Here is a 14,472-nt window from a genome sequence, read left to right on the forward strand (position 1 = left end):
TGGGGGGTGATTGTGTGTGTGGGGGTGATTGTGTGTGTGGAGGTTAGGTGTGTGTGTGGGGGGATGATTGTGTGTGTGGGGGGTGATTGTGTGTGTGGGGGTGATTGTGTGTGTGGAGGTTAGGTGTGTGTGTGGGGGGATGATTGTGTGTGTGGAGGTTAGGTGTGTGTGTGGGGGGATGATTGTGTGTGTGGGGGTGATTGTGTGTGGGGGGTGATTGTGTGTGTGTGGGGGGGTGATTGTGTGTGTGTGGGGGGTGATTGTGTGTGTGGGGGTTAGGTGTGTGTGTGTGGGGGTGATTGTGTGTGTGGGGGTGATTGTGTGTGGGGGTTGATTGTGTGTGTGTGTGGGGGGGGGTGATTGTGTGTGTGTGGGGGTGATTGTGTGTTGGGGGTGATTGTGTGTGTGTGTGGGGGGGTGATTGTGTGTGTGTGGGGGGGTGATTGTGTGTGTGGGGGTGATTGTGTGTGTCTGGGGGTTAGGTGTGTGTGTGTGTGTGTGGGTGATTGTGTGTGTGTGTGTGTGTGTGTGTGTGTGTGTGTGTGTGTGTGTGTGTGTGATTGTGTGTGTGGGGGGGTGTGGGTGGTGAAGATGTATGAGTGACCGGCTCTGTCCCCGGCACAGGCGCTGGTGATGGAGACAGAGCGGGTGTGCCCCAACAGACAGGAAACCTTACAACCACCCCCGAGACCACCCGTGCTTCCCGAACCACAGGGAGGAGGGTTAGCGGCCTCTGAGAGCCCCAAGGGAGAGGGTGAAATCGCTTCGGACTGATGTAAACCGGCGGCGAGAATCACTGCCACCATTTCCCCTCCCAATAGCCTCCTCACTCTCCACCTCTATCAACACCCCAGCACTCCGTTCCCGACCTTGGCCGGGATGAAGACGGGGGCTGCCGAACCCCAGGACGGAGATGGGGTGCCCGAGGCGAGGAGAGGCTTGGAACAGCTCTGGGACGTCCTACTGGGGAGCGCCAGGGAGCTGCGGTTGAAGACCTTGGACTTCAGCGACCTGCAGGAGGAGGAAGAGGAGGGGGACGCGCGGCCCCGGTCCCACGGCCCCACTCCGTGCCCGACGCAGGGGACCGGACCGCCGCCCCCGCCCCCTCTCCCTCTCCCTCCTCCACCACCCCCTCCACCCTCTCCCCTCGCCGGCGCGACCCCCAGGACCGGCGGCGGCAGGGGCACCCGCAGGCTCCACTGGAAGGGCATCGCCGAGCTGCCCGCCCAGCCCAAGTTCAGCCGCTTCGGACCCGCCACCATCTGGGACGGCCTGCAGCCCGTGGCCCTGGACACCGAGCGGCTGCGGGAACTCTTCCAACGCAGCGCCGGGGACCCCCAGCACCTCCAGGTAAGGTCGGGGCGCCACTCCCCCTACCCCCCACCTGCGTCTTCCATCGACGTATCGAAGGAGAGAGGACGGCACCTCCGTCTCCTACAACAGGGCTGGTCGCACACTCTTTCCTTTCCCCCACCCCCAGTCCCCCTCTTCTCTCTCCCACCCCCACTCCCTCTACCCGCTCCTACCCCCAGTCCCCCTTCTCTCCCCCACCCCAGTCCTCCTCTTCTCTCTCCCACCCCCACTCCCTCTACTCGCTCCTACCCCCAGTCTCCCTCTTCTCTCTCCCACCCCCAGTCCCTCTTCTCGCTCCCACCCCACCCTCTTCTCGCTCCCACCCCCAGTCCCCCTTCTCGCTCCTACCCCCAGTCCCCCTCTTCTCTCTCCCATCCCCACTCCCTCTTCTCGCTCCCACCCCCAGTCCATCTTCTCTCTCCCACCCCCACTCCCTCTACTCGCTCCTACCCCCAGTCTCCCTCTTCTCTCCCCCACCCCAGTCCCCCTCTTCTCTCTCCCACCCCAGTCCTCCTCTTCTCTCCCCCACCCGTCCCTCTCTTCTCGCTCCCACCCCAGTCCTCCTCTTCTCTCCCCCACCCCAGTCCCCCTCTTCTCTCTCCCACCCCCAGTCCGCCTCTTCTCTCTCCCACCCCCAGTCCCTCTTCTCGCTCCCACTCCCAATCTCCCTCTTCTCTCCCCCACCCCCAGTCCCTCTTCTCGCTCCCACTCCACTCCCTCTTCTCTCTCCCACCCCCAGTCCCTCTTCTCGCTCCCACTCCCAATCTCCCTCTTCTCTCCCCCACCCCCAGTCCCTCTTCTCGCTCCCACTCCACTCCCTCTTCTCTCTCCCACCCCCAGTCCCCCTTCTCGCTCCTACCCCCAGTCTCCCTCTTCTCGCTCCCACCCCCACTCCCTCTTCTCGCTCCTACCCCCAGTCTCCCTCTTCTCGCTCCCACCCCACTCCCTCTTCTTGCTCCTACCCCCAGTCTCCTTCTCTCTCCCACCCCACTCCCTCTTCTTGCTCCTACCCCCAGTCTCCTTCTCTCTCCCACCCCACTCCCTCTTCTTGCTCCTACCCCCAGTCTCCTTCTCTCTCCCACCCCACTCCCTCTTCTCGCTCCCACCCCACTCCCTCTTCTCGCTCCCACCCCCAGTCTCCCTCTTCTCCCACCCCCAGTCTCCCTCTTCTCGCTCCCACCCCCAGTCTCCCTCTTCTCTCTCCCACAGTCTCCCTCTTCTCGCTCCTACCCCCAGTCTCCCTCTTCTCTCTCCCACAGTCTCCCTCTTCTCTCTCCCACCCCCAGTCTCCCTCTTCTCTCTCCCACCCCCAATCTCCCTCTTCTCTCTCCCACCCCCAGTCTCCCTCTTCTCACTCCCACCCCCAGTCTCCCTCTTCTCACTCCCACACTCCCTCTTCTCTCCCCCACCCCAGTCTCCCTCTTCTCTCTCCCACCCCACTCCCTCTTCTCTCTCCCACAGTCTCCCTCTTCTCACTCCCACCCCACTCCCTCTTCTCTCTCCCACCCCCAATCTCCCTCTTCTCTCTCCCACCCCCAGTCTCCCTCTTCTCTCTCCCACCCCCAATCTCCCTCTTCTCTCTCCCACCCCCAATCTCCCTCTTCTCTCTCCTACCCCCAGTCTCCCTCTTCTCTCCCCCACCCCAGTCCCCCTCTTCTCTCTCCCACCCCAGTCCTCCTCTTCTCTCCCCCACCCGTCCCTCTCTTCTCGCTCCCACCCCAGTCCTCCTCTTCTCTCCCCCACCCCAGTCCCCCTCTTCTCTCTCCCACCCCCAGTCCGCCTCTTCTCTCTCCCACCCCCAGTCCCTCTTCTCGCTCCCACTCCCAATCTCCCTCTTCTCTCCCCCACCCCCAGTCCCTCTTCTCGCTCCCACTCCACTCCCTCTTCTCTCTCCCACCCCCAGTCCCTCTTCTCGCTCCCACTCCCAATCTCCCTCTTCTCTCCCCCACCCCCAGTCCCTCTTCTCGCTCCCACTCCACTCCCTCTTCTCTCTCCCACCCCCAGTCCCCCTTCTCGCTCCTACCCCCAGTCTCCCTCTTCTCGCTCCCACCCCCACTCCCTCTTCTCGCTCCTACCCCCAGTCTCCCTCTTCTCGCTCCCACCCCACTCCCTCTTCTTGCTCCTACCCCCAGTCTCCTTCTCTCTCCCACCCCACTCCCTCTTCTTGCTCCTACCCCCAGTCTCCTTCTCTCTCCCACCCCACTCCCTCTTCTTGCTCCTACCCCCAGTCTCCTTCTCTCTCCCACCCCACTCCCTCTTCTCGCTCCCACCCCACTCCCTCTTCTCGCTCCCACCCCCAGTCTCCCTCTTCTCCCACCCCCAGTCTCCCTCTTCTCGCTCCCACCCCCAGTCTCCCTCTTCTCTCTCCCACAGTCTCCCTCTTCTCGCTCCTACCCCCAGTCTCCCTCTTCTCTCTCCCACAGTCTCCCTCTTCTCTCTCCCACCCCCAGTCTCCCTCTTCTCTCTCCCACCCCCAATCTCCCTCTTCTCTCTCCCACCCCCAGTCTCCCTCTTCTCACTCCCACCCCCAGTCTCCCTCTTCTCACTCCCACACTCCCTCTTCTCTCCCCCACCCCAGTCTCCCTCTTCTCTCTCCCACCCCACTCCCTCTTCTCTCTCCCACAGTCTCCCTCTTCTCACTCCCACCCCACTCCCTCTTCTCTCTCCCACCCCCAATCTCCCTCTTCTCTCTCCCACCCCCAGTCTCCCTCTTCTCTCTCCCACCCCCAATCTCCCTCTTCTCTCTCCCACCCCCAATCTCCCTCTTCTCTCTCCCACCCCCAGTCTCCCTCTTCTCTCTCCCACCCCCAGTCTCCCTCTTCTCTCTCCCACCCCAGTCTCCCTCTTCTCGCTCCCACCCCACTCCCTCTTCTCTCTCACTCCCACAGTCTCCCTCTTCTCTCTCCCACCCCCAATCTCCCTCTTCTCGCTCCCACCCCCAGTCCCTCTTCTCTCTCCCACCCCCAGTCTCCCTCTTCTCGCTCCCACCCCCAGTCTCCCTCTTCTCTCTCCCACCCCAGTCTCCCTCTTCTCTCTCCCACCCCCAGTCTCCCTCTTCTCTCTCCCACCCCAGTCTCCCTCTTCTCTCTCCCACCCCCAGTCTCCCTCTTCTCTCTCCCACCCCAGTCTCCCTCTTCTCGCTCCCACCCCACTCCCTCTTCTCTCTCACTCCCACAGTCTCCCTCTTCTCTCTCCCACCCCCAATCTCCCTCTTCTCGCTCCCACCCCCAGTCTCCCTCTTCTCTCTCCCACCCCAGTCTCCCTCTTCTCTCTCCCACCCCCAATCTCCCTCTTCTCACTCCCACCCCCAATCTCCCTCTTCTCGCTCCCACCCCCAGTCTCCCTCTTCTCTCTCCCACACTCCCTCTTCTCTCTCCCACCCCCAGTCTCCCTCTTCTCTCTCCCACCCCCAGTCTCCCTCTTCTCTCTCCCACCCCCAGTCTCCCTCTTCTCTCTCCCACCCCCAGTCTCCCTCTTCTCTCTCCCACCCCAGTCTCCCTCTTCTCTCTCCCACCCCCAGTCTCCCTCTTCTCTCTCCCACCCCAGTCTCCCTCTTCTCTCTCCCACCCCCAGTCTCCCTCTTCTCTCTCCCACCCCAGTCTCCCTCTTCTCTCTCCCACCCCCAGTCTCCCTCTTCTCTCTCCCACCCCAGTCTCCCTCTTCTCTCTCCCACCCCCAGTCTCCCTCTTCTCGCTCCCACCCCCAGTCTCCCTCTTCTCTCTCCCACACTCCCTCTTCTCTCTCCCACCCCCAGTCTCCCTCTTCTCTCTCCCACCCCCAGTCTCCCTCTTCTCTCTCCCACCCCCAGTCTCCCTCTTCTCTCTCCCACCCCCAGTCTCCCTCTTCTCTCTCCCACCCCCAGTCTCCCTCTTCTCTCTCCCACCCCCAGTCTCCCTCTTCTCTCTCCCACAGTCTCCCTCTTCTCTCTCCCACCCCCAGTCTCCCTCTTCTCTCTCCCACCCCCAGTCTCCCTCTTCTCTCTCCCACCCCCAGTCTCCCTCTTCTCTCTCCCCCAGTCTCCCTCTTCTCTCTCTCTCCCCCAGTCTCCCTCTTCTCTCTCCCACAGTCTCCCTCTTCTCTCTCCCACCCCCAATCTCCCTCTTCTCTCTCCCACCCCCAGTCTCCCTCTTCTCTCTCCCACAGTCTCCCTCTTCTCTCTCCCACCCCAGTCTCCCTCTTCTCTCTCCCACAGTCTCCCTCTTCTCTCTCCCACCCCCACTCCCTCTTCTCTCTCCCACCCCCAGTCTCCCTCTTCTCTCTCCCACCCCCAGTCTCCCTCTTCTCTCTCCCACCCCACTCCCTCTTCTCACTCCCACCCCCAGTCTCCCTCTTCTCTCTCCCCCAGTCTCCCTCTTCTCTCTCTCTCCCCCAGTCTCCCTCTTCTCTCTCCCACCCCACTCCCTCTTCTCACTCCCACCCCCAGTCTCCCTCTTCTCTCTCCCACAGTCTCCCTCTTCTCTCTCCCACCCCCAGTCTCCCTCTTCTCTCTCCCACAGTCTCCCTCTTCTCTCTCCCACCCCCAGTCTCCCTCTTCTCGCTCCCACCCCCAATCTCCCTCTTCTCTCTCCCACCCCCAGTCTCCCTCTTCTCGCTCCCACTTACTCTTTTCTCGCTCAAACATCCTCCCGTTTCTCACTTCCTTTCCGTTCCCCCTTTCTATTCTGTTCGTTTATTTGATGTTTCACCACACCCGTGCTTACAGCCAGCGTGCACCGACGTGACTGCTCAGCATTAGATCGTAGCAGGCCATTCGGGCCATCCAGTCTGTTCTGCCATTTCATCATGGCCTCTCGGCCCCACTCCCCTGCCTTCTCCCCTATCCCTTCAAGCCCTGACCAAAGAAGGATCTATCAACTTCTGCTTTCTGTGTGTGCACCCAGTGACCCGGCCTCCACAGCCGTCTATGGCAACGAATTCCGCAGATTCACCACCCTCCGGCTAAAGAAATTCCTCCTCACCTGCGTTCTAAAAAGGACGCCCCTCTATTCTGAGGCTGTGTCCTTTTGATCATAGACTCTCCCACCACAGGAAGCATCCTCTCCACATCCACTGTATCGAGGCTTTTCACCACTCCGTAGGTTTCAATGAGGTCTCCCTTCATTCTTCTGAATTCCAGTGAGTAGATAAACCCTCATACCACAAGCCTTTATTCCCGGAATCATTTTCGTGAACTTCCTTTGAACCCTCAACAGTTTTAGCACCTTTTTTAATATAAAACTTCTCATAATACTCCAAGTGAGGCGTCGCCAGTGCTTTATAAAGTCTCAGTATTACACCCTAGCTTTTATATTCTAGTCCTTTTAAAATCAATGCCGACATTGCATTTGCCTTCCACACCACAGACTCAACCTGCAAATTACCCTTTAGGGAATCCTGCACAAGGACTCCCAAGTCCCTTTGTACCTTAGACTTTTGAATGTTCTCTCCACTTAAAACACTCAACCCTGTCATTCCTTCTGCCAAAGTGCATGACTGTACACCTCCCAACACTGTATTCCATCAGCCACTTCTTTGCCCGTTCTCCTAATCTGCCCTCCTGCGGCTTCTCTGCTTCCTCAAGACTACTTGCCCCTGCACTTATCTTTGCATCACCTGCAAACTTGGCCAAAAGCCATCAATTGCCTCACGCAAGTCATTGACATGGAAGGTAAATGGACGCAGTCCCAACACAAGCCTCTGCGGGGCACTACTAGTCATCAACAGCCAAGCAGAAAAGGCTTCCTTTCATCCCACTCTTCGCCGCCTGCAACCAGCCACTGTTTTATCCATGATAGTATCTTTCCTGTAATTCCAAAAGCTCTTAACTTGTTAAACTGCCTCAGGTGTGGCACCTTGTCAAAGGCACAACATCCTTTGTCTATCCTGTTTGTCCAACAGAGTTTCCCTCGAGGAAACCATGCTGACTACGGCGTATTTTATCAAGTGCCTTCAATTACCCTGAAACCACATCCTTAACAATTCTTGAAGAGTGGAGTGACGTTCGCAATTTTCTTGTCTTCTGGAACCTTCTTCCTCCTCCTCCCTCACTGCATCGTTGCTTCTGGCCTCAGTAGTGATGAAAGGTCTTGACCTCAAACATTGACTGTTTATTCCCCTTCATACAGGCTGTCTGACTTGCTGAGTTCCTCCTGCATTTTGAGTCTGATGCTCAAGATTTCCAGCATCTCAGTGTTTACGACTTGCTTCTTACCTGCTGTGTCTCTCCCTCGTTTGTACATTTCTCTCTCTTCCTCTCTCTCTTCTCTGCCTCTCTCTGCCCTATCTTTCCATTTCTCTCCCTCCCTCTCTGGGAGACAGGTGGAAGGAAAGGTGTGGCGCTGCACGGACAGCCCATGGGAGATCGTGCAAACTCCACAGGGACAGCGCAGGAAGCGGGGATTGAGCCCGCATCGAGGCTCCATGGCTGACCGCTTCCCACCTATGGTCCAGGCTGAGGAACTGGGGGCTGTTTCTCCGTGGGAGGGAGGAAAGGTTTAAGGGAGGAGACGGAGGAGCCGTTCCCGTTTCTGGTGGAAAACGGGAATTAGCCGAAGACCGATCCAGAATGGAGGAATATGGCTGGATGAACCGAGAACGGCAGAAATCTTCCTCGGAGCCGGCACAGAAATAGGCTCTTCGGCCCATCACATCCTGCTGGCCATTGTATTTAACCGCGCTGGTCCCACTGACCAAGATGCATCTTAATCTTGGGAGTCTCTGCCTCCCCCACAAGGTAATAAAAATTCTGCCCCAGGTCCTCCACACCCTCTAACGCTTCCCTGAAACCCGCGTTCTCTTGCCAGAACCCGCACAGTTGTGGACACAGCTCGCCGCGCCACAGAAACTCTCCACTGACTCCGTCTACACCCCTCGCTGCCTCGGCAAAGCAGCCAGCCTAATCAAATCCCGCACTCAGCCCTGGCATCCTCTCTTCTCCCCTCTCCCATCGGGCAGAAGGTACAAGGGGCCACCAGGCTCAAGGGCACCTTCTGCCCGCTGTTATAACACTATTAAGCAGTTCCCCAGGACGAGGAGTTGGATCTGGCCTCGTTAGGACCTTGCACCCGTTGATTCCCTGCACTGCACTTTCTGTGGAACTGTAACAAGACAGGAATTAGCTTGCGTTAACAGCATTAACGTTAACAGCCTGCATTCTGTTAACGTTCGGTATTGCGTACAGTTCCGGATGCCCCAGGAAGGATGTTGAGGCTTTGGGGAGGTTTACCAGGGTGCTGCCTGGTTTAGAGGGCCTGTGTTATCAGGAGGGGCTGGACAAACTTGTGCCATTTTCTGTGGAGCGTCGGAGGCTGAGGGGAGATCCTGACTGAGGTTTACAAGATCATGAGAGACATACAGCATATAGACTGGACAGAGAGTGTCGTTTCCCCAGGGTAGAAATGTCTAGTACCAGAGGGCATGCATTGAAGGTGAGAGGGGGTAGTTTCAAGGGGGATGTGAGGGGGTAGGTTTTTTTTTACTCAGAGGGTGATGGATGGCTGGAATGCGCTGCTTGGTATGATGGTTGAGGAAATACATTAGAGGCTTTTCAGAAACGTTTAGGTAGGCATGTGGGTGTAAGGAGGATGGAGGGATATGGACGTGGTGTTGGTAGGAGGGTTAGTGTTTGGGTTGATTTGCACCTTAGCTGGTTCCGCGCAACATTGTGCTGTACTGTTCTGTGTTTCCACTCACCGCTGTGTGTAATGATCTGATCTGTCTGAAAAGTGTTTTTTTTTTACTGCCCCTGACACTGTTGGCGTTGAGGGTTGACTATGAAGATTCTCCAGAGCCTTGGAATCAGCTGTTGTGGATTATCCCCCACAGACGTAGTCACAGGGCTCGACTCTTCAGCCCATCTAGTCCAAACCTACTGCCCCTGACACTGCTGGCGTTGAGGGTTGACTATGAAGCTCCTCCATCTCTGCCAGTGTTCAGGGCTTCCTTCATCGTGTCTGCAGCTTCCTCGCTGTTTTCACTGCTGTCAGTCCCGGGGGGAGACTCGGGAATACCGTCACACTCTGATGTGGAAGGGTTCTGAACATTGCTCTTTCCGTAACCAGCCAGGGTTGTTGGCCCTGGGCTGAACCCCCCCACCCGAACCCGGAGGACCACTCTCAGCCTCCCCTCTGCCCTCTGACCTGTTTGGCATGGGCGACCCGACCAAGATCCAAAGCACAAGGTCCTGACCCTGGCTAACGTCGCTCTCCGGGTCGTTGAGGCACGAAAGCCTCCGAACCCTACGACAAGTTTACGGTTCTCCTGGAGGATGGACAGTATATACGCCAAGCTTTTCACTTTATCTCTGTGCAGGTGACAACAATAAATCAAAACCAATGGACGCTTCCAACAAGGGAAAAGTATTTAGGCTCCCTGTTCTTCTCTTGACTCTGCACACCTCCACCAGGCTGCATCTCAGACCCCGTTCCTCTGGGGAAAATGGTCCCAGCCTGTCCGGTCTCTCCCTGCAACTGAAATCTCCTCTGCATGTAACATCCCCGCTCTTATATTCTCTCTCATGGCTTGATAGTTATAGATTCACGTAGCATGAAAACAGTCCATTCGGGCCATCTCATCCATGCCGACCGAGATTCTAGCTGAGCTAAATCCATTTGCCCTTCCTTGGCCCACATCCCTCTAAACCATGCCTGCTCGGCTACTTCTTAATGGTTGTAACTGTGTCCGTCTCTGCACCTCCTTTCTCAGCTCCTCAGCTCGTCCACCCTTGGACGAAAGCCTTCACAGTCCACCACAACACGGATTTTGCTGTCATCCATGAGCTGATTGATCAAATAACTTACTGGAATCTCACGTGGATAGGGTGGTGAAGGAAGCTTTTGGTATGCTGGCCTTTATAAATCAGAGCATTGAGTATAGGAGTTGGGATGTAATGTTAAAATTGTACAAGGCATTGGTGAGGCCAAGTTTGGAGTATTGTGTACAGTTCTGGTCACCGAATTATAGGAGAGATGTTAACAAAATAGAGAGCGTACAGAGAAGATTTACTAGAATGTTACCTGGGTTTCAGCACCCAAGTTACAGGGAAAGGTTGAACAAGTTAGATCTTTATTCCTTGGAGCGTAGAAGGTTGAGGGGGGACTTGATCGAGGTATTTAAAATTATGAGAGGTTTAGATAAAGTTGACGTGGATAGGCTTTTTCCATTGAGAGTAGAGGAGGTTCAAACAAGAGATCATGAGTTGAGAGTAAGAGGGCAAAAGTTTAGGGGTAATACGAGGGGGAATTTCTTTACTCAGAGAGTGGTAGCTGTGTGGAATGAGCTTCCGGTAGAAGTGGTAGAGGCAGGTTCAGTATTGTCATTTAAAGTAAAATTGGGTAGGTATATGGACAGGAAAGGAATGGAGGGTTATGGGCTGAGTGCGGGTCAGTGGGACTAGGTGAGTGTAAGTGTTCGGGATGGACTAGAAGGGCCAAGATGGCCTGTTTCCGTGCTGTAATTGTTATATGGTTTATGGTTAAATACCCACATTCAAAGGTTCATGTTTAACATCACGGAATTTATCCAGTGTACAACCTGAAATTCTTACTCTTCACAGACGTCCATGGAGCAAGAACCCCATAGAATGAACGATAGAAACACTGAAGCCTTCCCCCCTTTCCCTTCGCACAAGCAAATCACAAATCATTAATACAGGAGCCAGTACCGACATCTGCAATGTCACCTTGAACACAACCTAAATAATACCCTTCCACCACCACCCTCTGCCCCTCCACCACCACCCTCTACCCCTCCACCCCCACCCTCTACCCTTCCACCACCACCCTCTACTCCTCCCCACCACCCTCTACCCCTCCCCACCACCCTACCTCTCCACCACCACCCTCTACCCCTCCACCACCACCCTCTACCCCTCCCCACCACCCTCTACCCCTCCACCACCACCCTCTACCCCTCCCCACCACCCTCTACCCCTCCACCACCACTCTCTACCCCTCCACCACCACCCTCTACCCTTCCACCACCACCCTCTACCCCTCCACCCCCACCCTCTACCCTTCCACCCCCACCCTCTACCCTTCCACCACCACCCTCTACTCCTTCCCACCACCCACCACCCACTACCCCTCCCCACCACCCTCTACCCCTCCCCACCACCCTCTACCTCTCCACCACCACCCTCTACCCCTCCCCACCACCCACTACCCCTCCACCACCACCCTCTACCCCTCCACCACCACCCTCTACCCTTCCACCACCACCCCCTACCCCTCCCCACCACCCTCTACCCCTCCAACACCACCCTCTACCCCTCCACCCCCACCCTCTACCCTTCCACCACCACCCTCTACTCCTTCCCACCACCCACTACCCCTCCCCACCACCCTCTACCTCTCCTCCACCACCCTCTACCCCTCCCCACCACCCTCTACCTCTCCACCACCACCCTCTACCCCTCCACCACCACCCTCTACCCCTCCCCATCACCCTCTACCCCTCCACCACCACCCTCTACCCCTCCCCACCACCGTCTACCCCTCCACCACCACTCTCTACCTCTCCCCACCACCCTCTACCCCTCCACCCCCACCCTCTACCCTTCCACCACCACCACCCTACCACTCCCCACCACCCTCTACCCCTCCACCACCACTCTCTACCCCTCCACCACCACCCTCTACCCTTCCACCACCACCCTCTACCCCTCCACCCCCACCCTCTACCCTTCCACCACCACCCTCTACTCCTTCCCACCACCCACTACCCCTCCCCACCACCCTCTACCTCTCCACCACCACCCTCTACCCCTCCACCACCACCCTCTACCCCTCCACCACCACTCTCTACCCCTCCACCACCACCCTCTACCCCTCCACCACCACCCTCTACCCTTCCACCACCACCCTCTACTTCCCACCACCCTCTACCCTTCCACCACCACCACCCTCTACCCCTCCCCACCACCCTCTACCCCTCCACCACCACCCTCTACCCCTCCCCACCACCCTCTACCCCTCCAACACCACCCTCTACCCCTCCCCACCACCCTCTACCCCTCCACCACCACCCTCTACCCCTCCCCACCACCCACTACCCCTCCACCACCACCCTCTACCCCTCCACCACCACCCTCTACCCTTCCACCACCACCCTCTACCCCTCCCCACCACCCACTACCCCTCTACCACCACCCTCTACCCCTCCACCACCACCCTCTACCCTTCCACCACCACCCTCTACCCCTCCCCACCACCCTCTACCCCTCCAACACCACCCTCTACCCTTCCACCACCAACCTCTACCCCTTCCCACCACCCTCTACCCCTCCACCACCACCCTCTACCCCTCCCCATCACCCTCTACCCCTCCACCACCACCCTCTACCCCTCCCCACCACCCTCTACCCCTCCACCACCACTCTCTACCTCTCCCCACGACCCTCTACCCCTCCACCCCCACCCTCTACCCTTCCACCACCACCACCCTACCACTCCCCACCACCCTCTACCCCTCCACCACCACTCTCTACCCCTCCACCACCACCCTCTACCCTTCCACCACCACCCTCTACCCCTCCACCCCCACCCTCTACCCTTCCACCACCACCCTCTACTCCTTCCCACCACCCACTACCCCTCCCCACCACCCTCTACCTCTCCACCACCACCCTCTACCCCTCCACCACCACCCTCTACCCCTCCACCACCACTCTCTACCCCTCCACCACCACCCTCTACCCCTCCACCCCCACCCTCTACCCTTCCACCACCACCCTCTACTCCTTCCCACCACCCTCTACCCTTCCACCACCACCACCCTCTACCCCTCCCCACCACCCTCTACCCCTCCCCACCACCCTCTACCCCTCCACCACCACCCTCTACCCCTCCCCACCACCCTCTACCCCTCCAACACCACCCTCTACCCCTCCCCACCACCCTCTACCCCTCCACCACCACCCTCTACCCCTCCCCACCACCCACTACCCCTCCACCACCACCCTCTACCCCTCCACCACCACCCTCTACCCTTCCACCACCACCCTCTACCCCTCCCCACCACCCACTACCCCTCTACCACCACCCTCTACCCCTCCACCACCACCCTCTACCCTTCCACCACCACCCTCTACCCCTCCCCACCACCCTCTACCCCTCCAACACCACCCTCTACCCTTCCACCACCAACCTCTACCCCTTCCCACCACCCTCTACTCCTCCCCACCACCCTCTACCCCTCCCCACCTCCCTCTACCCCTCCACCACCACCCTCTACCCCTCCACCACCACCCTCTACCCCTCCCCTCCACCCTCTATCCCTCCACCACCACCCTCTACCCCTCCCCACCACCCACTACCCCTCCACCACCACCCTCTACCCCTCCACCACCACCCTCTACCCTTCCACCACCACCCTCTACCCCTCCCCACCACCCTCTACCCTTCCACCACCACCCTCTACCCCTCCCCACCACACCAACTTTGTAGCCACTTGGATAATTCACCCAGAATCCCACACGATCTCACCTTCCAGACCAGCCTACCTTGCCAAAGTCCCTATATATGGCATCTACCACCCCACCTTCACCGATCTTCTTGGTCACCACTTCAAAAATAAACCTCAGTCAAATTTGTGAGACTCCATTTCCCATGTAGTGACTGTCCCTGAACAACTCCCACCTTTACAAATGCTGGTAGTTCTGCCTCCCCCAGAATCCCCTCCAGTAACCTTTCCTACCTTTGATGTAAGGCTCATTGGCCAATAGTTGCCTGGCTAGTCCTTCCAGTCCTCCTTAAATAAAGGATGGTGCAATGGCTTCTCTCACCTCTCGTGGCACAAAGGTGCTGAAGGGAGTTCAAACCGAGGGGCCTTCGTCCTTCCCTCGATGTTCCTCAGCGCGCTCCTCCCTGCCTGACTGAGTTAGTAATGCGTGAAGCGGACATTGGTTCACTTGCAGGGTGGAAGGGTTAAGCCATTGGGCAAAAATTTGACAAATGGGATTGAAAGTGGGGAAATCTGCAATCCCCCAACCTGCTGAGAAAAGTGAAAAAAATAATCTGTTTAGATTAATGGCGAGAGTTCAGAGAGGTCCGAGACCCAGAGGGATCTGGGTAAATGGATACACAATTCACTACAATATGATATAGAAACATAGAAAATGGGTGCAGGAGTAGGCCATTCGGC

At 57.8% G+C, this 14,472-nt stretch overlaps 1 protein-coding gene across 4 annotated transcripts in view; it reads left to right on the forward strand.

Moving 5' to 3' along the window:
- The window catches only part of LOC132381856 (FH1/FH2 domain-containing protein 3-like), a 60,064-nt gene that overhangs the window by 702 nt on the left and 44,890 nt on the right, over positions 1-14,472 (forward strand). For 2 of the 4 annotated variants that reach the window (XM_059951496.1, XM_059951499.1), the window contains exon 2: positions 625-1,350. In XM_059951496.1, the coding sequence (XP_059807479.1) occupies positions 880-1,350 (471 nt within the window). In that variant the 5' untranslated portion in view covers positions 625-879. The remainder of the gene's footprint in view (positions 1-624; positions 1,351-14,472) is intronic. The other 2 variants (XM_059951497.1, XM_059951498.1) reach the window with 2 other exon arrangements.

Source organism: Hypanus sabinus, chromosome 26, assembly GCF_030144855.1.
Source record: "Hypanus sabinus isolate sHypSab1 chromosome 26, sHypSab1.hap1, whole genome shotgun sequence".
NCBI classification, from domain to species: domain Eukaryota; kingdom Metazoa; phylum Chordata; class Chondrichthyes; order Myliobatiformes; family Dasyatidae; genus Hypanus; species Hypanus sabinus.